The sequence below is a fragment of the Aquila chrysaetos genome, chromosome 4 (assembly GCF_900496995.4).
Source record: "Aquila chrysaetos chrysaetos chromosome 4, bAquChr1.4, whole genome shotgun sequence".
Taxonomy (NCBI): Eukaryota; Metazoa; Chordata; class Aves; order Accipitriformes; family Accipitridae; genus Aquila; species Aquila chrysaetos.
In genome coordinates, this window is record NC_044007.1 from 11,668,743 (window position 1) to 11,691,706 (window position 22,964).

General features: G+C 45.1%; 1 protein-coding gene and 1 long non-coding RNA gene across 3 annotated transcripts; one reads left to right on the forward strand and one right to left on the reverse strand.

Moving 5' to 3' along the window:
- On the forward strand, nt 1-7,223 carry LRATD2 (LRAT domain containing 2). Of its 2 annotated transcripts, none has more exons than XM_030012232.2 (2): nt 1-118; nt 973-7,223. In XM_030012232.2, exon 2 carries the CDS (start codon nt 978-980, stop codon nt 1,872-1,874), a length of 897 nt encoding a protein of 298 aa, XP_029868092.1. In that variant the 5' UTR covers nt 1-118; nt 973-977; the 3' UTR covers nt 1,875-7,223. The 2 variants fall into 2 exon arrangements, with proteins under 2 accessions (XP_029868092.1, XP_029868091.1); XM_030012231.2 differs by lacking the exon at nt 1-118 and adding an exon at nt 224-470.
- An 8,642-nt stretch (nt 7,224-15,865) lies between these two features.
- LOC115340789 lies at nt 15,866-22,585 on the reverse strand. Its single transcript, XR_003923175.2, has 3 exons — nt 21,929-22,585; nt 19,866-19,969; nt 15,866-16,408 (listed from the first exon to the last, which is right to left on the reverse strand). It is a non-coding gene; the product is annotated as an uncharacterized LOC115340789 (long non-coding RNA).
- Nucleotides 22,586-22,964: the final 379 nt, after the last annotated feature.

Sequence of the window (22,964 nt, forward strand, 5' to 3'; positions counted from 1 at the left end):
GCCGCGAAGAGCTTTGCAGCCGCGGCGGCGAGAGCCCTGCCGCCCGACCTCCGCTTGCAAATCAGCCTCGGCGGGGAGCAAAGCGCTTGGCATGTAGGAGAGAGGAGAAGGGAAAAAGGTGCGGGGAGGAGGAAAGGAGTGGGAAGGAAGGGGGGGGGGGAAAGGGGGGGGGTAAAAAAAAAAAAAAAAAAAAAAAAAGGGCTGCCTCTTTAAATGCTGGGGGCTGAGCGCTCGCCGGGGCGTCCGCAGCCGGATCCAGCCTCCCTCCCCTTGGCCGTGCCTCTCCGGCGCTTGTTGCACAGCCCCAGTGCCGGCAGCGCGGCGCACGGGCGCTGCTGCTGCGCGGGGAGCGCGGAGCCGCGCCGGGCCGGGGCCATGATCCAGCCGCGCTGCGCGCCCAGCGCCAGCCGCCGCGCCGCCGCCCGCTCGCCCTAGAGCCGCTCCCGGCGCCGCGCAGCCTTCCCCGCCGGGTAAGTTTGCAGCCGCCCGGTGTGCCGGGGGAGGGCGCGGAGTGGCGGTGGTGGAAGGGGGGGGGGGGGGGGGGGGGGGCGGTGAGGCGCACCTGGCCGGCAGCCCGGCTCGGTTCGCAACTCGGCCGTCCCCAACTGGGACCTCCAGACCTCCCCCGGCGTTTGCAGCCCCCCTCTAACAGGTGGCTCGGCTCCTGCCCGCTCCCCCGGCGGCTCCTGCGCCTTCCTCCTCCTCGCTGCCGCCTAACAGGTGGCGGTGCCGCCGCCTCGCCGTTCTCCGTGCGGGTGTGGGGGGGTCCGCACCGCCCTGCGGCCACCGCTGCCCCTCGCCGAGGGGCTCTCGCAGCCCCCCCGGGGGCTCTCGCAAGGGCTGCGTCGCAGCGGGGAGAGGTGGGGTGCGCGGGGAGGCGGGGGGAGCCGCGCTGTGCCACCCTGCTGCTTCTCTGGAAGCCGCTCACCCCGTGCCCGCCTTCATGGCCCCGCCGTGTGTCTGTCGTTGCAGCGGGCATGGGGAACCAGGTGGAGAAGCTGACCCACCTGAACTACAAGGAAGTTCCCACGGCCGACCCGACAGGTATGGACAGGGATGAAGGGCCCAGGATCGGGGTCTCCTACATCTTTTCGAATGATGATGATGAGCTGGAGCAGCAGCAGGATTCGGTGCATGACCTGGGGGGTGAGCACCCTGCCCTGCAGCCCTACGATCCCCAGCTGCACGAGGTGGAGTGCTCAGTCTATTACCGGGACGAGTGTATTTACCAGAAGAGCTTTTCCGAGGAGGACGCGCTGCCGGAGGAGGGTGATGAAGGCGGCGGGGGGCACCTGAGCACCTACACCCCAGAGAACCTGCTGAATAGGTGCAAACCAGGTGACCTGGTGGAGTTTGTGTGCCAGGCCCAGTATCCGCACTGGGTGGTCTATGTTGGGGATTTTCAAGTTGTGCACCTGCATAGGCTGGAGGTGGTGAACAGCTTCCTCACCGACGCCAGCCAGGGCAGACGGGGCCGCATTGCCAACCAGCTGTACCGCTACAAACCCCTCAGCCCAGCCGTGGTGGTGCGCAACGCCCTGGAGCAGGTGGGTTGCAAGGACCGGGACTTGAGCTGGAGAAACTCAGAGTGTTTTGCTGCCTGGTGCCGGTATGGCAAGCGGGAGTTTAAAATCGGCGGGGAGCTGCGCATAGGCAAGCAGCCCTACCGATTGCAGATCCGGCTGGGTGACAAGCGCAGCCACACGCTGGAGTTTCAGAGCCTGGAGGACCTGATTATGGAGAAGAGGAGAAATGACCAGATTGGTAGGGCTGCTGTGATCCAGGAGCTCTCCAGCCACCTGCAGGCTGCAGAGGAGGAGGAAGAGGAGGAGGACGACCATCGTCATCCAGGTGCTCGGACTGCTGTGGAGTAGCAGCCTCAGCACCACCATACTGCTTAGCCTGGGTGATGGGGATTAAAACTGAAGGCTGCGAAATTGAGCTGTTATAAGCCCTTTGGGCCGCTTCGGTGCAGCTTCATTCCAATCACATGTGAAAGGAAGGGGGAAAGCTGATTAAGTGTCTGTGCTTTAGTGCTTAACTCCTTCAGTGCTTGATGACAAAACCACTGACTTATTTGCAGAGGATAAAACTCAGGGCAATTCTACCCCTCTCCACTCCCATCTCTTTCCCTTCCTCTCTGCCCTTTTCGTGCATAGCCTTTCCCTCAACCATCTGCCAGGAGGTCTGACCCTACAAGATGCTGAATGCCTTTGACGTCTACTTATCAGCAGAAGTTAATAGTATTTAATACTATTAAGAAGGAGCCAACAACTTTCAGGATGTGGCCGTGTAGCTCTGAGCACATGATTAGTTTGGTAGCTGAGAAGCGTGAGGACATTGTTTCCCCTCTCTTCCCCTGTTTCTCTTCAGCTGTGGCTCCTGTTGGTATTGCAGCAAGCTGCTTGCTTGCCTGGTGCAAGGCTTGGATTGGTAGCCAGCCCCCCAGAAGGTGTAAGGGAGAAACCCACTAGTTTTAATGAAATGGGTTTGATGTGCCTGGTGCCTTCTTAATTGATAGGAACTTGCAGATGGGCTGGGGGAGCTCCTCCTTTGCTGTCAGTGTGTGGCTTTGAGCACAGAAGATGTATTTCTTGCTGACCCGTCCCAGGGAGGAGGAAGTTTGCAACCCTGATTAAGTAGTCTGCGCATTGGCGTGTGCTGGTACTCTGACAGGCAGATACCGAGCTATGTCAGTGCTTGTTACAGGCTGCCTGGCTTCCCCTAAAACAAGTGGCAGAGCTCCTGATTACACCTGTGGTACACATCGAGGCAGTAGAAGCAGGTTGCTCATGTGCAGGAGTATGTCTTGAGTAAGCTGTCCCTTGAGAGGGTGGCCTCTTGGCTGGGTGCCGCTGGTGGTGAGCATGTCGCATGTTCTGCACCACAGTAAACACAGCTGTGATGGGAAGTGATGGGAGGGAGCACAGGCTGGAAGGCATCACAGGTGGCGAGTTTTGGGTGTTCCTTTTTTCCTTCCTCACTGCAGAGCAATTTCCTCTTCATTAGGGATTTCATGTTTCCTTTTTTGCTAATTTTTATGATATGCAGCTGAGCTATAGCATTAGAGAAAAGGAGAGGACACGCCTCCAAAGTTGTTGTACAAGTCCCTCGTTAAACAGGAGGGGAGGGGGAGTGCAGTGCTGTCTGCCTTGAATATTCCCTGAACTGTTTTTCAGCTGTTGAACAGGTCTCCCACACAGGCAGCACTTTGTCAGATCTTTGTCCTGGGATCTGAAGTGTGTGAGCAAACACTGATTTGGAGACAGTTTCTAATTCAAAATTCCTTCCCCTTAAAGCATAATAGTGATGAGGTGAACTTGATATGCATGAGTTCATTTAAATAATGGAAACTAACAGTGTGATGTAAACTTGAAGCATAGTTAATATGGTCTTCCCCACAGTTGTTTACAGTTATACCACAAATAGCAAAGTACTCTGTGTCCTTTCCACCCCTGAGACGGGAGTGAGGTTGTCTTTTAAGAATAGCTAGATACCAGCTTTTGATTAGTTAAGGCTATATGAAGCAACTTTGCCAATGTGATCCAAATAGATTGTGGTGTTGTGTTTTCTGCCTAAAATACACAAGCTAGGAAAAAGCTGTGAAAGACTACTTCATCCTCACTTCAGGAAGGAAAATAATTTTTAGGGTTATGCAAATACACCATATATGGTTTCCTTAATGACTCCCGTGCTCTCATTTTGGGCTGTGAAATACCCAAATCCAAAGGAGAGTTTTAACGCTAAGCTTCCTTAGAATGCTATAGCTCAGGTGTCTGCACTAAGTGGGTTTTTTCTCCAATATGCAATTGAATTATACTCAAGTTACTGTGGTTGTCAAGAAGATGTGCAGCCTTGCTTTGAGAGCATAATAACTACCCATATCTAACTCTAATAGGGTTAATATGTGGATGTCTGCACACAGGTTTTATACAACTACTAGTAACTACTAAAAACTGAAATGATCACTGAAATAGTCTGAAAAAGAGTGAAGGAGAATCTCTCGGTTGTACTGACTGATACAAGACAACTGAGATTATCTAGACCATGAGTAAATGTCTGGCTGTGGTTTCTTTCGTACTGAAACCTTGTACATAACAAAGTTTATTTCACTGTGTAATATAGGTATGTAAAATAATATTTTCTTACAGATATTTTTGAAAGTTAAAAAAAAATAAATCCCTTCATAAGCTTGCATTTGAAAGTAAGTTGTTATGCACATTTTCCAGTCCTCTGAATGGGTTTATTTTTCATTAGTGATCTAAAGTATATTCTAGGTCATAAAGTATAGAAACTGCTATAAATGTCAAATATTATGTATCTACAGGGTACTAAACAGTAAACTAGTTGTGAAAATATTTTTCCCTTGTGTCTGAAACATCAGAACTATGACACTTAGCCATTTCTCTCCTTCTCAGATACCCTGCATAGTCCGGCTTTGTTTTCTGTTCTTTTTTTTTTACTTTTTTGTTTAATAAAAGAAGGACCAAATCTGCTTGGGAATGGAGAGCAAAGCTTCTTTGACCAACTGAAATCGTGTCTTGTGCTGATCTTGGTGCTTCTCTGTACCGGTCACGCCTTTTGGGATAAATTCCCACACAGGCATAGGGCCTTAGCAAAGAATCCCAGAGCTTGCACTGCCTTGCTAGATTGGAAAGTGAAGGGGGGAGCTTGCCTCACAGCAAAGCAGCGTCTGGCATGCGTTGTGCTGTGTTATAAAACCTATATGCTCCTCTGACACCTGGGATACAGGTGTTCAGTATTTAAAACAGATATTTGGAATCTTTACGTTTCTGTGCAAGCTATGTTTGGGGATTTATTCTGTCTCCTGGCGTTCATTATGTGTAAAAGTAGAAGGGGGGGTGGGGGGAGGAGGCCTGGATTTTTTTTTTTTTATTTAGTTTGGAAGAGGGCTACCTCCATACAGGGATTTCTTATTCTGGCAGATAAAGATGCAACTGTTGAATCTTTAACAGGCGGGTCCTTTTTCCTTACCTGTTGATTAGGCAGTGTTATTTAATAGGTGCTACTAAACACCACTGCAAACATTTCTAAGCAGTCTGGTTTTAAAGCCATGGACCTGTAATGAGTTGGATTTGAGAACGGGAATTGCTGTAGAAGCACACCACAAATGTTTAGTTTCTTGTCTTTGCTGTACTTTACTCAGTTACTGTCTGCAGACTACGCTGGGATTTCTAGAGCTTGATTTTAAAGAAAAAGATCTTCCACAAAACCAGACTTTTTTGTGTCTCTGTCTACTTCAAGACTTTGTGTAGATCACAAGAGAGGGGAGAAGAATAGGAAAAAAAAGTGCTTTTCTCTGCAGCTCCTCCTTTAACATACAGAAATTCAGGTGTGATCCTTCTGTAGAACTTCTGGTTCAGCAAAGGTCCTAAGCCTATAGTGAAGTTAGAGGTTGTGAGTAGACCCTACCTTGAGCCACTTGAAAATCTTTAAGACTATTCATGTGCTTGAAGTTAAGTGTATATTTATGTTTCTTTGTGAATAAGGGCCTGGAATTTCAATGTGAGGTCTCTGGTGGGAGCGTGGAGGATCTGAGGTTGCATAATCACTGGGGGAGAACAAGTAGTGCTGTGAAAGCTGTTTCTCAAAGGGCCTCTTGTCCAAACAAGGCTCGTGGAATCCAGCCCAAACTTTGGCCTCAGCTTCCCCCTGGAAATCCAGGAGCTGTGCTGATTTGGTGAGAGGTGTATTACACAGCAGTTGTAAACTAAGCTGATGATCGTGCTGCAGGCTGTTCTCTGGTATCTTTGTCTGTCTTGTCATGCTTGAACTTTCCCTTGTGTTTTTAACAGTTAAAGTTAGTATTTGTTTTAAAAGCCCTTTGATAGTGCCAATGCTTAATCACCTATATGAATTTACTCATTTGGGCATACCTACCAGTACTGATAGGATGACTGCTGTGAATATCATTACGCACATGTTAAGGCTGGCAAGACTGAGCCCCAGATGTGTAAACGTAGCTCCAGCTAGGAAATGTAGATGAGCAGTCTTATTTCCCTGGAGTATTGGTGTGTTTGATGCAAATAATGTCTTGGAAAAGGCTTTATAGTAAAACCTACAATTATCCCTTGATTGAGTAATTTTAAAAACATAATTTAGACATTCACCTTCCATGGCAGTGAACAAGGACATAAAGTGAAGACTATTTCAAGTTGTCCCTGATTCTCTGTGAATGCAAAGTATTGATTACAGCAACTCTCTAGGGCTCACCTGGGCAACATAGTAGGCAGTTGTAGGGTAGGCAGGGAAAATACCCAAAAGCTAATTCAAAAACTATGTTTTCTTACTTGGAAAGATATATTCTTCAGACTGAAGGACCCTAGACTATGGAAGTAAACTTTCAATTGTTTTGTATAAATGAAACCCTAGGCAAGCTTCTTAAGTTTTGTTCATTTAAATTCAAAATTACACTCTCAGTACTAAAATAGGTAATACTATGTGATGAATATATTTCAGATTTTGAATGTAATGGTGGTTTTCTTTTTCTCTTCTCCTTTGGTTAAGTTTCACCAAAGGTCTGTCCTTGGGTGTGTGAAGTGTGTTGTCGAGTGGTTTCCCACCTGTGCTTTTCTGACAATTAACAGCACCAACCATAATTCTAACAGCCATGTAGGAACAAATTTTTTCTTTTTTTGAAGGCAAAATTTTAATTTTGTATAACAGATCAGAGACTAGTAACTAAGTAGAGGTAGGATTGTTTCCAACAGCAGTTTCTATTTGTAAGAAATCTACTGTTAATTGAGTATGTGTTGACTACTCTTATAAATCAATGTGCAGTGATAAGGCCAGGTGTATTGTGTAATGGGCTTAGACTTTCAGATAAGATTTTTTTATTTTTTATTTTTTTTAAACTGTGGATAGGAAGAAATCAGGGTGACTTCAAACACCGGTGGTTTAGATGGTTCTTTTGCATTAATATTGAATTAGAAGCTTTCTTTAAATGCACACTTGAAATTCCTGACATTGTAACGCTTCATGGAATCATCCACAATAACAAGTATAATCACAAAACATGATTTTTTTTTTTCCACCATGAGCATTTTCTGTAAGCTGTCTTTTGTCAGTAAATGTTAAATTGTTAGTGCAAATATCTTCTTTTCCTGAGAAAGAAGTACAGATCATTGATTGTACCGTTTCCTTCAAAATGAAGGGCATTGCATAGTAACTAAAAAGAAATAAAAGATTTATAGTATCTTTTACAACCTTTTGTTCTTTTGTTTTTTGAATGGTGTGTTTTTCCCCAGCTTTTTGGAAAACTAATGATTTCTCATGATGGATGCATCAGACACAAAACAATGTTTTCACTGACTTCACATGAGATCAAAATGTGATTCTTCAGTTGTGCTCTTGCTTCAAAGAGAGAAGAGGAATAATCTCTGTACAAGGCCAGACCATCAGCTGCTTAATAGGCAATAGCTGTATTAAATCTGATGAGGATCTGGCCCATAATTTAATTTTAAAAGTGGAAAATGAATTCAGCAGGAGATCATATAGTATTAGTTGGCACCCGGGCTTGTCTTGTCTGCCAGCAACTGCTAAAGGAACAGATGTAGTGTCTGTGAAAGGGAGAAATGAGAGAACATCAGAACTCATGGGGAGTTTTTGGAAAATCTGTACAACTATTCAGCTTGTGTGATGTTTTGTCTCATGGAAGCTCTATGGGGATCTATGTTCTACCCGCACCAGTTGCAGGGATGTTTCTCTACTGAAGCTGATAAGGGTCGTTCATTGTAGTAAAGCGTTACATCCATAGGGCAATAGTTCTTAATTCGTCAAAGCCTTCCACTGTGTGCACATCCACAATGACAAAAACAGTGATACAACAAACTGTCCTTCTCCCTGAGATCCTGACCAGAAAGAGCTATTTGAACCTCACGCAAAAGCACCAAGTCAGCTCAGGCAAGAATACTTTTGAGTGAAACCATCCTGAGGAAATGTAGCTGTAACAAGATGAGACTTCTGCTGAAAGTACCAGCGGAGGTCTTAGCTCTTCTCTGGGTTGCAGCTGTCCTTGACAGCCTTTTCACAGGTGTGACAGTGTGAGACAAATTCTTATAACAGAGACAGCAGCTTTTAAGGCTCAGGACCACAGGTGGGATTCCACCATAACATTTAATTTCTAGCTCTGGCATGGACTTAGGTGACTTTGAACAAGATGTATGAGGCACCCGGCTGTGCTCTATGTGACTGCAAGGGTGCCTGAATTTTCAGGTGTCTGATATTAAATCTGAAAAAGAACAGGAAGAACCAAAAATGTGAGTTTTGTGACTGAATCAATACCTGAAAAATCCCTGCTGAGTTGCCACCTAGCACTGGAGGCCAGTAAACTCTGAAGCTTGATATTATTTTTTTTTTCCCCTTCTTTATTTATTTACCATAGTGTTTCCAGAATCTGGCCTTTTTCGCACCCAGAAGTTTTAAGTACATAAAGTAAAGCAGCTCGTGACTTCTCTCACAGCCTGTGCTCATAGGGAGGGAGATCCAGCAAGCGGGATCCTGCCTCACATACCAGTGGCTGCTCCCAGAATGTATGTGACCTCAGATACTAAAGAGGATCTTCTCAAAAAGAACATTTGCACTGCCCTTTTATTTCAGAATACACCTGAGCTAGAAATAGGTTAATGTAAAATGCATTTACAGGGACATGGACTGTGATGAGATCTCTGTGTTCCTGGCTGGCTGCTCTGAGCCACTGTCCTTCTGCAGAGAGGTTTTCTCTTCAGTTCCCTCTTTTCTGCGCTTCCAGCAGAGCACTCTTGAAAGTCCTCTCTCCACAAAAATCTGGAAGTGATAGGAAGGTTGAATCCCTGTCATCTACTGGCAGAAAAGGAGATCAATTTTCAGTCTTCCTCCATCCTGAAACTATGCTCAGATCTCTAGGATACTGTGTAAAGGAAGGCTGCCTATCACTAACACCTCCTTTGTCTTTATAAAGAAAGGCGGCCTAAGTTTTAATTTTCAAGAGTGGTTGCCTTGTACATTCTTCCTAAGAGCTCTGCACTGTAGCAGGAGGCAGTTCCTGTTAGCCAAGAGTAAGGTCCCCAAGCACTAGAAGTGGGGGCAAGGAACAGCAGACTCACAGAATCACAGGAAATCCTTAAGGGTGGGAGGAACCTCTGGAGATCATCTAATCTACCCCTTGCTCAAAGCATGGGCAGCTAGAGCAGGTTGTTCAGGGTGCCATCCAGTCAGATTTTTAATAACTCCAGTGATGGAGACCAGTCGCCAAGCAACCTTCCACCTCTTATATGCTTTTTTTTATGTCTGACTTTCATCAAGAACTCCTTGGTCATCCATGGCACTTTTGCTTGACTTCTTGCACATAGGGATGGACCGTTCTGGAGCCGGGAGGAGGTGACTGATGAACATCAACCAGGTGTTATGGACCTCCTCTCCAGGACTGTGTCCATGGGATCTTCAAAGCAGGTCCCTGAGCAGGCCAAAGCCTGCTCTCCTCAAGTCCAGGTTGTGATCCTGCTATTTGCCTTGTTCCTGCCTCTGAAAATCGTGCACCACACTATCTTGTGGTAACTGCAGCCAAGGCTGCCCCGACCTTGCCACCCCCAAACAATTCTTCCTTGTAAGTGTGCTCCAGAGAGCATCTCCCCTCATTGGCTCCTTGATTCTGTGTCAGCAAGTTGTCATCAATATACTCCATAAACTTCCTGGATTGCTTGTGCCCTGCTGTGTTGCCCCTCCAGCGGATACTGGAGTGGTTCAGGTCCCCTGTGAGGAGCATGGCCTCCAATCATGAGGCTTGTTCCATTTGTCCACTGAAGAAGGTCTCATCTACTTCTTTCAGACAGTATCTAGCAGCCACCCGCCACAACATTGCCCACGTTGGTCTTTCTGCTAACCCTGACCCATAAGCTCTCAGCAGGCTTATCACGCATCCCCAGGCAGAGCTCCATGTATTCCCGCTGCTTTCATGTAAATGACAAGTTCACCTCCTCACCATCCTGGTCCGTCTTTCCTACAGAGCCTGTATCCATCCATTGCAGCCTTCAAGTTGTGTAAGTTATATCTCTACATCTCTGTGATCCCAGTGAGATCATAGCCCTGCAACTGCATGCAAACCTCCAATTCCTGTAATCTCCATGCTGCGTGCATTAATGTAGAGGCACTGCAGAGAGGTCCCCAGCGTGCTGATTTCCCAGAGAGCTTGCCCTACAGAGCTGTCCTATCGGCACTTCCTTATTCCTGTACATACACTTTGGGTGAGCCCCCTTCAGCCCAATTCTGCTGTTTTTAAGGCCTCTCCCATCCCCATCAGTCTGCACCCTTTGCTTAACCACCCAGTTTGCCACTTCTCGTTGGAGTCTCTCTTTTCCAATCCAATAAGCACAGACTCTGCCTGTCCCTCCTGCAGTACAGCTGGAGGGTCAGGCTCCCCTTGCATCCAGGTATCAGAGAGGATCCAGTCAACCTCTTTTTCATCATCTCTGATGCTGCACAGTCTGCTGAACTCCTGCTGCAGCTCCTTTACTTGGTGACACGGATCCTTCACCAGCACACACCTGCAGACAAGGAGCCCATCTCCCCTAGCCCCAGCAAGAAGCCCCAGAAACTCCCTGCAGCCTGAGACCTGCAGAACTGCATCCTCCCTGTGGTGAGTCAACCTTGGCTAAGGGCCCAAACACCCCAGTCGTTCTCTCAATCCTACTGAGGGAGAAAATAAGATGGAAGAGCTCATGAGTCAAGATAAAGACAGGGAGATCACTTACCAATTACTGTCACAGGCAAAACAGACTTGACATAGGGAAAATTAAATGTATTGTCAATTAAAATAGATGTGAATGGTGAGAAAGACAGACAAAAATTAAAACAACGTTTTCCCACCACCTCCCCCTGACACTGAGCAGCGCAAGGGCTGGGGACGGGGGTTGCGGTCCGTCCCCCCCAGCCCCTCTCGGCCGCTCCTCCCTCCTCACACGTCTCCCTGCTCCAGCGCGGGCCCTTCCCCGGGCTGCAGTCCTTCAGGGACAACCTGCTCCCGCCCGGGCTCTCCACGGCCGCAGCTCCTGCAGGAAAGATCCCCCTGCTGCGGCGTGGGGCCCTCCCCGGGCTGCAGGGTGGGTCTCTGCTCCAGCGGGGTCTCTCCAGGGCTGCAGGGGATCCCTGCTGCGGGCCTGCACCGCCTCCCGCCCTCCTCCTCCTCCTCCTCCTCCTCCTCCTCCTGCTGCTGCTGCTGCTGCTCCCTCCTCGGCTTCCTCCTCCTCCTCTGCCTGTGCCGCCTTCGGCCCTTTCTGGAACCTGTTTTCCCCCAGCTTGGCTGAGGGGCTCAGCTGTGTCCTGCGGTGGGGCCGTTGGAGCCGGCTGGGACCGGCTGGAACCGGCTGTGTCCGGCACGGGGCAGCCCCGGCCTCTCCTCACGGAGGCCGCCCTGCAGCCCCGCTGACGGCGCCTGGGCACGGACAGCCTGTACAGTCCCTCGGGAGCTTGGGCTGAGAGATGCCCTGATATTGCAGGGACAGTTGCTTCAGTGGGTGTGGGGTACCACGCCCTGTGGCACGTCACCACCATTGCTGAGCATCTCTGTATGTTGTTCTCAGCAGAGTTTCTGGCCCCTTTTGTGCTAATGGCTGCATCTGTTGGCCACATGCTGCTAGCTGTATGCCAGGCCCAGCAGTTACGTAGGCCTCTGCCTAACACCTGCTGAAAGGGTGCTTGGCCCTCCTGATCAGCAGTCAGATGGAAATGAAGAACTCGAAGCACCCTTTGATCAGGAAGAGCTGGCAGAACTTGTTAGAAGGGTTTGGAGCTTGCTAGAAACTCAAGTCAAATGGTCAATGCGAGTCATTTGTCTCACTCTGGGTCACTAAGGACTGCGTTCAGTCCCTGTGTTGGAACCAGAATTTGTTGCTCATACCAAGTTCATCAGCAGAAATTAACTGGGACTGTTAAGAACCAAGTTAACTGAGGGTCACCTAAAAGTCTAGGCTTGCTCTAATTTTTCCTTGCTCCTGAGCTTCTTCCATCTTGTCCTATTCAGAACAAGCATTCTGGGACAAGCTCTCCTTCTGTACAGTAGTTAGTGCAATGAGGTCTCAAGGCGTTTACATAGTATTAATCAAGTCAATCACCAGAGGCAGAGGAAATGAAATGAGGATGTTCTGGACCATGAAATAGATGACTCACATCCCTGGAAAAGGTTTAATTGAGCAAAACAGGTACACGAGTGTACCTGGCTCACCACAGAAATTGTACACAGGAAGACGAGCCTCCAGAGAGAAGGATCAAGGCACCCTGACAGCACACAGAGAAATGTGTGAGGTGCTTATGTAAATCGTGTCTGTGGAGAATAGGTCTCCATACACAACTTGTCCAGCTCCCGTAGAAGGCAGCTGGCAGCACTGTTCTTTACAATGCTTTCACTAGAGCTGTTGGTCCTGTCCAATGGCGAGAAGGTGCTCTGCTGGGAACCTCAGCACTGCGTACACAGTGAGCAGCATATCCTTGAGACCCAAAGGTGTTACTCTATGGTAACACCTTTGATGCTGTCTTTTTTCCTCTTTGTGTTTTCTGTGCTCTCGTTCCTCAGCTCCTCAAGAAAGCAATGCACCTATGAAAGGGATGTGCAGAAGAGGGAGATGTACAGTTGTGGGGCAGACTGCTAAGCACACCTAGCCATGATGTTCTGCACTACAACCTGTCTCCTGGAGCTGGGTTCTTCAGCCCTCACTGCAAACTGAAGAAATGAGATAGCCACGTGCAGACTTGCAGATAAGTGGGCATCTCAAGTGTTTGCCTGGAAAGTGGTTTCAAACATCTGCTCTGCCTAATCCAGAGCACAGTCTTGAGCACAGGACTTGAGCAAATGCTCTAACTAGCGCTTAGGGCCAGAGTCATTTGTATTCTCTGGATCAGTGAATATTTGACCCATCATATCAAACCAGAAGAGCACTACCAGCAGGGAACAAGAAACATCCACCTTCAGGTAGCTGGCAGTCTTGCAGTTCTAGTGTTCTCTGGAGGAGTGAGACACCAAGGCTTCAGCTCTTCCAGCAATTCAGGATTTTCAATGACAGTGACAGGCCTTATCTCTTCCATGTGATATGCACAGCACCACAGCTCTAAAGAAGCCAAGGAGACCAAGTCCCATGGTGGACTGTTCAATGTCAAGCTCAGAGGGTGTCTGTGGTATCTGCCTGAGTTACGTTTTCAAGAGGCACAAGTGCCCACAGCTCCTGGGCACGCACACACGCATGCAAGATGATGTTTGGAGGTGTTGGGCCAGATCTTCTAGGTCCAGGAAGCCCAGGACTTAGCCACCTTACATGTCAGTGGACCAGACTTTTATTGGTTTTACCATTATTATTACAAACTACAGATATGATTAAAAGACATACCCAACCATTAACAAAGTATTTTCTGATTATCCCTAAGGATAAAATAGTTTATTCTTTCCATGCACAGCTCTGCATTTGCCCACCTTAAATGGGCCCTAACACACACTTATGTGTTTACAGCCCTTGCGTGTCCAGATGCATCTCAGATCCCCAAGTCTAATGAGTTCCCATCACATGAATTAATTATACTACAAAGCACAGGAAAGAAAGCCATTAAATCTTAAATTAAGTTATTAAAATATTACTGCAGAAGTTCAATAGCAGCTTGTAGCCCATGGGAAGTGACTCTGCAGGGAAAAATACCCTTTGCAGGTGAGGTGGTACTTGGAGCACCTTATCATATTCATGGGGAGGAGGTGCTGATCCCTGCAGAGAAGCTGCAATTTTAATGAGTCTCTTATCCAGGAAAAAGCAGTTATCCCAATACATTTGTGATGGAAGCTGAGGTACTAAATAAGATGCTAGCAGGATATAAATAACGAGGGGGTACACAGCCGCGTGTTGGAACTGAGCCACCAGAGCAAGATAATGGCAAAGGCGAAAGCTTAACTTACATTGCGCAGTGCCTGTGGGAAAGGGGGTGGGAGGATAATGCCACATGGAAAGCTGATTCCTCAACTTGTAGTGAGTAACATAACGCCGTAGCCCTGCATGTCTTTGTTCAGAGCTGGAACAAGCAGAGTTGAATTACTGTGGAGGTCTAACCCTAGGTGCAAGACTAGATTCCAGCTGAATGTGCTCCCAAAGTCTAAACATACAAAGGCCATTTCTGGCTTCGCATAACTAAACCCATGCTGAGAAAGGGAGGAAGCTGCCGAATGCCTGGGCCTAGATTCATCAAAGAATTTAATCAGTGTCCCACTGAAAAGGGATTTGAACTTATGCATGAGTGCTCTGATAGTCTGAGACTATCAGAGTATACATTATTTGATATTTTATGGTGGTTTCCTGTTACCATGCAAGGCATAACTCGTATTTCTAATTAAACATTTTAATATAACACAGCTTGTAAGTGTCTCATCGTACAGCCTAGTAAAGACACAAGATGGGGTTTTAAAAAGGAGTAGTGATTTTTTAACTACCAGTGCCAATGCTTTTCAACATGAGTCTGCTCTGCCCTTCCCCTCCGCTGCAAAACTTATGGGAAGAATTCCTAACAGGAACATCGGTCAATTTATACATCATTGTACAGCAGTGTGTTTTGTGACAGGTTTGCTTAAATATTTTTCACTGAGATAAAGGAGTTGCACAGAAAAATGGCACTATCGTGAATTTTCCTTGTTTTGTAAGTCTATATTGCTAGGTTTACAAATTGCTGAAATGCTTTACTGCTTTGATTAAGGGACAAAGAATTAAGTAAACTTCTCTGCTGATTTCAATGGAGGAAAATAGTCACTAATAATCACGTTTCCTTTTGAAGCACATTATTAACTGGCCTGGCCTCTCACAAGCTAAATCTAAAGTCCAGTGAAATCAAAAGAAGACTTTTCATTGACAGTTGATTGGGGACGTATTGTGTGTAGCCAATCATTGGTGAACTGCAGCAGAGAAATGAGTGACTTTTTTGAAATCAGATGGCAGCTAATGCCTTATAACTACTCTAAGCAATATTACATGGCATTCCCCTTATAACGAATTGGGTACATGAAAGCACTGGGCTTCTTGCTAACTGAAAGGCTGAGGTTTTTTGAAATATCTGATGCGCCTGTCAGCTCCTCCCTGACCACGATAAAAAGGGACATCCCATCACAGCCTGCATTAGAAACCAGATATCCCACGCAGTCACATTCATAGACCATCACTCTCCATAATGAATGTTAACATATTTAACGTTCCAGTTGTCCCACAATGTGCCATAATGAGGAATGAAAAGCTGGGGCTGAGAGGCAGCCCTGGCCGTCAAATGGCCCCAACATCCTAGGGACATCATGGGTTTGATCTTTCTAAGGATCTGCTTAAAAAGTATTCCTTTAGCTCTCATCCAAAGTGCTCCCAGACACTGAGGAATTAAAATAAACCCTCTGTTCTCCTTTCAATTATGGCTTTTCCTAGATTCATAGATAATTGCTCTGTCCAGCAGTGTTCCTCAGGGAATCATTTTTATGTCTCCCTTAGCCTCCTTTTTCAGTCACTTCCTCTTCCCTGAGCTGATGGTTTCTGCAGCTTGAAAACATCTATCCGCAGGCTTTGCTTTAGCTCAGCAGTTTCCACCTTCTCTTGGGGCAACAGCAGGGTTAACTCACAGCTCAGTAGCTCTGACAGAGCTATTGGAACAGCAGCATTGTTGCTGGAATAAAAGCATTATGAAAAAAAATGGTTCTTCAAATAATAAAGACATTATCAGAATGTCTCACTCTATACACCTTTAACAACTTCTACATGGAGACCAAGAATATTTCTTTGCTGTTCTCTAGGGCTCTTTCACCCATAGGTCTTGAATCTGCAGCACACAGCCCCTCTTCTGAGTCAAGCTAGTCTTGCAGTAAAGCTTCTAGTCCTCTCCCTGCCACCTTCTTGAACTACATCAAATCAATATAGGATATTTCCTCTGGAACTGAAGTTTCTGAAGTCTAGGAAACTGCAATTCCTTTAGTGAATGTACTTCCTTGTCTGACCCATTTAACTGGGAATACAATTGGTAGCAGAACCTGCAGGAGATGATACATAAATTCATAACATTGATGAACAGTCTGTGAATGCTGCAGATGCCCACAGCATCTGTCCCTCTGCCATCTGATAGACCTTGAATAATCCATGACATTGCAACTGTCACAGGTGCTCCCATGATGAATATTTTTAGCCTGATTTCTTAGAGGTATGAGGCTAAGCCACTCTGATGAGTGGAGCTGCTGTCGTATGTGTGCTCTGCCTGGGATTTCAGCTCTGCTTTTGGGAGAGGGCTAGATGGGGAATCACCACCCAGCACAAGCACTTACTTTGCTCACTCTCAGCCTCACAGTCTTGCGGGTTCCTCTGCACAGATACCATTCCTTGGGCATGGGGATCTGTGCCAGCATCCCACTCCTGCACCCTTCCTATGTGAAATAGAGATGCTTGTTAGCTGCTGCTTCATAGTCCTGGAATAGACTGTAGTTAAGGTGACCATGAAGAACACTTTAAGAGTTCTTTTTTTCTCAGGAGAAACTCTCATTGACATTATAAACACCTCTTGAAGATACTTGCAGAAATATGCTGCAGGGAAACAATAAATGATAACATTGCAAAGCAGCTGTGTCATTTGTGTCAAGATCTTCAAAGCACAAGATGTCCTTTCTCGGCCTTTTGGACTGCTTTGTTCCAGAGATGGTAAGGGGTTGAAAGAAGTTTTCTGCAAGCTTATGACAGTCTATTAAATTATCTTTTGTTCTTGTCTTTAAGCAGCTGACATATCTCAATGTATTTAGCTGGTGAACATTACTTTCGGCCTGGTAACATGTAACTTTACATTGCACTAAATATTAAGATTTTTCTAATACAAATCAAGAAGCTAACTGAATTTGGTCATTTTTGTTGCAGGATAGCACTTTGTGAGCCTATTGTTCGGTAGGTGAGTGATATACCTGGTCTCACAGGGTTCCCTGTCTATGAAAAAGGACAGACTTCTTCCAGAATGAATCCAATCACCCAAACGAGGCTCCCTCAAAGCCAGTCTGTCTTTAGAGGCTTCAACCAGAAACAACGCCTAGTTTGCTAGACCTCAACTTCCCACCCAAATAAAACCCATTACTCAGACATGGTGACCCCTTACTTGGGAAAATTTTTACATGATTCTAACATGGTATCATTTAATAAACTAGGATCATATCCACTCATAAAATCATAAGCAAACTGCAAAAAGCAAAGACCACAGTAGGGGAAATTAGAGCTCGACAACAAGGTTCATAAATTAAGTTTGCCAGGGCTGGATTTTTCTCTCTCTCCCATATAATGAGATCAGAGACCTCCATAGTCTCTTCTGAATCAGGGATTTATGCACACAGATGGCCTATGTGTCTTCTAGGTGATTTCTGTTTCCTATTACACCACTCTGCTTCCCCCAAAACAAAATGGAACAATTCTAGCTTGTCTGCTAATTAAGTGTAAAGTTGTCTGAATTTCTTTATTAATACAAATTTAATGTGCTCATTGAATGGAATATATTATGCTTCCACTTGCTTCTGAGCTTACCACAGATTTTGCTATATTTGTACTGTAATCTCTTCTGCTCCTCTACAGATGAGAAGGAAAGGCCCAGCCTATTGCTTATACAGAACATCAGTTTGTCAAGCATTTTGTGCATCCCCTGGGATTAGTGGAGCTATGAAATTGGATCATTATCATTGCCTGCTGCATTACTGAACCACCAGGCAGGGCCTGAGAGAATATGCATGCATGTTTGTGCAATGACATTTTTAAGCCACTGTTCGCCTTTTCATTTCTTTACTTCCTGCATACTAATCCAGCCCCAAAGTATTCCAGGCTGGTGCCCAGAACCAGAATTTCCTTCTCTGTTTTAAACAAGGATTTTTTCAGGTATTTGAGCTATTTCACCCAAGCCCATTATTTACAGATAGGAGAACTGTTGCTTTTTGCTTAGACACATTTACAATTTCTGAAGAGGGAGGCAGACTTGCAGACTGCTGTGAAGTGATTCAGGTTTCAACCTTTGACTCCAGAGCATGCCTTTGAAAAACAGGCCTCTTGTAGACACAGAATTTGACTCTGCAAACACTGAAACATGCACATGAAGTGCAACAGCAGTAGCGGAGTCATGGCTTTAAAGTATCAAGGTCTTACTTAAAAATGTGGGTAGGCCTGGAAGCGCTTCATTTTAGGCAAATTTATTTTTTCCACTTTGTTACAGCAAAACAAATTTCAGAGCTAAGTAAGTACCAACCGAATTCATAAGCCTATTAGAGAGGGAAGTGTGCTTGAAAACACCCTTTGACAATCTACAGAAGCTACTGCTCCTTTGTAAGCCTACACCTTAAAAAAATGCTCCTAAATTAAAAGTCTGTAAATGAATGATTAAGTGCCAAAGCCTCGTCTCAGTGTTTGCTGTTGCTCCAGCTCCTCCTCCTCGCCAGGGTATTGTGCTTCCTGCTGGTCCCTAAGGGCTGCACAGAGAGCCGGCACCCAGGGAAGGCTGATGCTTGCAGCTCCTGACAGGGTGCGACTGTGCTTTTGGACACAACCCTAAGCAAACAGTGGTGTCAAACTTTTCAGTCCTGCAAGGGAAGTCACAGTGAGGCACCCAGCCAGGCTAGGCTAGGCTAGGAAGGATTAACCCTTCCCAGGACAAGGCATTTTCCTCTTCCCTGTTGTCCAAATCTGAGCAGAGGGCTCATTCACCCACTCTTCTCTCCCTCTTTCCTCTTCCATTAGCTTGGTAACCAGAAAAGCAAAAGCTTCAGTGTGTTGACACGATGTGGTTGTGGAGGGTGTGAGAGGTTTCAAATCCCTCATGCACTTTTGCAGAAGCATGAAGGTTAAAGCAATGTTAACATTTAAAATGTAAGGAAGCAGACTGAGGAAGCACGGTCCCAGTAGCCTGGCAGCTCTGCTGATGTCCTATATATTTTGTACAGGCAAATGTTGTGGCAGGCTGGAATGTTGTTTTGAAATATGAAAATAGGGCAATTGATCATGTTGTATTATGAAATGTAATTCTAGAGAGAATTTCATAAATTTATACAAAACTTGTGGTTCATATTTTTAAACTGTAATATTATGTAGCTCCTGAAAAACAAGAACTGTAATGCCAGTAAGTGGTGTTTAATGTTAGCATGGGAAATAGAGCTCTTGAATGAAAAAAAGGAGTTTTGGTATTTTCACAGAAACATGTTTTGAATTTGTGGATGGTTTTGCCCATTTTTTCAAGGCGGGAAATTACAGTAATTTCCCTGCCACTCTTAGGACCGTTATTATAGGATACTGCAGTTAGGGTTTTGTGATTTAATAAAGCAGCCCACCTACAAATGGGCTGAATTATATATTGTACATTTTAAAGCACTGAGTTAGCAAAAATGTTTTGCAAATTTGAGGAAAGGATGATGAAACTGAATTGCAAGAATTTAATTTGCTGTTCATTGGTCTTTATTCTCTTTTGGCTGCAAATGAGCCATCCTACTGAGGTGCATGCAGAGAAACAGAGGTAGAGAATATGAGTCATTATCCTTGGTATGTAAAAGCAAAACGAATTAAGTTCGCAATCTGGACATTGATCTCAAGCAGCCATTTTTGCCTTAGATAAATTTTCAAAAGTCTGATATCCTTTTAGACTCTGTGATAGCTAGTATAAACTGTTTAGTTAACAAACAGAGCATTTTTCAAATAATGCTGAGTGGGATTTCCTCTCAAGCACTAAAGTACACTTCAGTATCTCTGATGGGGAAACAAAAATATAACATAGGCAAACACTGGTGGTATGTTCTAATGCAGGCCAAATGGAGGCTACCGCTACAAGGAAAGGTTGCTTGGAAGATACGATTATTTATTGATAGCACCATTCACTATTTCACCTCTTTGTGTCAAAGATTCTGCAGTGATGTGAAATAAATCGAGTGCAATCTTGAAGTTGAGATTTTCTTCTTTCCAGTTCCTTGCAGAAGGAGCATCTGCAAATTGGAAAGTGGAATGGGGAGCAAATAAGAGGCAGAACTGTACACAGAAATAAAATTTTGGTTCGAGGAAGTGTCAGGCCTGTCCAACATAGCAGGCCAGTGGCTGCATGGAAGTGTCACCACAGATAATGTGAGCAGCATTGTGCCATTCATACATAGAAATCACTTATGTGTTGATGTGAGATCAAGAAGCAGTTCCAACACTCAGATCTGGGAGAAAATGGGCTGTCTCAGTTGAGCATTAACAGTTATAAAAGTCAACATAATTTACCTGGTTAAAACGCAACAGAACTGAAATGCTCATCAATAGGTATTTTCAGAAATGTACTGGGTTCTGAATATCAAGCTGAGTGCTATGAATAAGGAGCAGAGAGGTAAGTGCTTTCTTCAGCCTCTTGCACTGAACTCCTGTGGCTGTAGGTAGCCCTGAGAGATTCTGCCCTGCTTCAGGGACCAGGCAAAGGGGGCAACTGAACCCCCTTATTTTCATGTGTCAGTTGTTAGTCACTAAACGCAATTATGCTTTTCCTGTTCTTTTAAGGAGATGTACTACCACAATAGCTTTATCAACAGGTAGACACTGCCATTGGTTTAGGCAATATTTTATCAATACAGTCTTCCTACATTAAATAACAACACCTGTTGGCAGAACTGGGAAAATGTTCCTCCTTGAAGAAGCAGTTGTCTCAGATGCAGGCTTTAAATTAAGAGAAGAAAATGTTAACAATTGGTGAAGTAGGAAGAGCATTTAGAACGCGCTCTGTTGTGTACCCAAGGTCACTGTGCCTGTTGTGGAAAGACAAGCCATCTTCTTCTGCATTTGGGGTTTGCCAAAGTGTGCAAAAACTAGTCTAGACTGGCTGGAGTTGAAAGGAGATTTAGGTGGTGTGAATTCGCTTGTTTGACTCAGACTTGCAGCACTGATCCACAGTCATAAGAACCATTGTAATGGAGAAGTTATGAAGTGTTCTGCATGGACTTCAGACTAGCGTCTCCCCATATTAAGTCCAGGGATATCTTAAACAACAAGTTTTAAAGGCAGAATCGAACTGGAATAGTCTGAATTGTGATCACCAAAGATAGTATGAAATATATTGTTTTACAAGCAAAAATGTTCCCTGAATTTTTATTTTTTCATTTCCTTCTGCTAACAAATAGAGTTGTTGACTTCAGGAGAAGTGTCTGTATTCGCACACAGCAGCACTGTGTACGTGTCTGAGAATGTAAAAGTGAAAGTGATTGGACACTGATTGGTAATAAAGGTGAAGGTATTCAGTTCATTTTCGTTGCTCACAGTGGAAGAAAGAACAAAGCAAACAATCAGGATTAAAAACCAAATTAATTAAATTCCAAATACCTTTCAGTGTAATAAGTTACAATGGTATTAGTAGCACAAGCTAGGAAATTTATTACTAAAAATAGCATTTTTTCAGTCTCCCTAGGTGTCCTCTGTACTTAGCAAAGAGAGGCGAGCACATCCAGAGGGCATTTCAGATCTTAGGAGAACTGAATTATTTTCTCATATGTACTCAATCTCTTTCTTTATATGTATACACAGACACACAGAAACACACACAGACAAGGAAAGATTTATATGTGTGTACACACATATGTCTCTGTGAGTATATAGGTTACACACATATTTACCTGTGTATGCAAGCATGTGCGTGTGTTAACAGTCCCCAGCAAGCTGCACTCTGAAGCCAGGACCCTCACCACACTCACATGGGATAAATCCAAGCATGGAAGTTTGACAGAGCAAATTATGATTCTGCTCTTTCACTGTTTTTACAACTATGTTGCATAAAGGAGCTTCTTCTGACTTACAATGATTTACTTCGTATCAGAGTAAGGCTTTGAGAATAAAGCATGTCAGAATAATACTTACATGGCTTTAAATAGAAGCTGGTAGTTAAAGAGTTAATACATGGTTCAGCAAACTAAATATCATACCTGGGAGATATGTAGTCACATCTTCAGCTCATGTAAATTAGCACAGCTCCCAAGACCTTGGCACTCCTCAGCTGAGGGACCTGTCAGAGCCTCCCTTGATCAGCATTCGGATCTCCCTGCATGGCCCTGTGGGACCATTTTGCATGGGGTTTTCTTCTGCAATGCCCTTAGACCAGACAGATCTCTTCCTCCGGGCTGGGCTGTGCCCTGGCACATCAGTCCTCTCCGACCCAGAGGTGGCTGCACTTCAGCTCTCTTCTGAGCAGGGTGGGGAAACAAAACTCTGCTATTACCAGTGTAAAATGCATGAATGTTACTGAGACACATGCACCCTGCTCAGTGCTCAGGGAAGAAGACTTGGCCTCCTACGTGCAGGAGAACAATATTTTGACTCTTGTTTGGAGGTCACTGCAAGTGTTATCACAGAAAATAAATATATATCCTACTGAATGCTAGTTACAGACAAGCTTGGGCTGGAGCTACTCCATCTCAACCAGATAAACGCAAAACGTTTTACCTTGTAGTAGCATTATGGTTATCATAGTGTGACTGTTATCATTGAGTTCCATGATCTTTCAAGATTACCAAATATAACCAGAGATAAACAGGTAAACTCTGTGTCTGCAGTTCTTCCCCACATAAGAAATACCACAAACATCAATAATGCTGGGCTTATCTTAATGCAAATACTCATCCAGTTATCTAATGCAGCTCACATGTTTTAAGGGAATTCCTGGTAATGGCTGGGATTCTTGAGTAAAAAGCTCTGTAGCTACACAACATTTTATCCCAATAAAAGTAGTTAATATTACATTAGAGTGATTGCTGTCTTCCTCTCATGTTCTGATTAAAAATCCAAAGCAGGTTGGCTAAAAGAGAGCACCAAATTTTAGGTGACACACATATCCCTGAAGTGTCCGCTTCACGTCCTGAGCACAGTCCCTAGTTTTCACATGGCAGCCAGTGATTTTTAAGCAGCTCTGACTGCATTCACTGTCACTTGGTGACTGTAACAGAGAGCCAGAATACAAGCAAG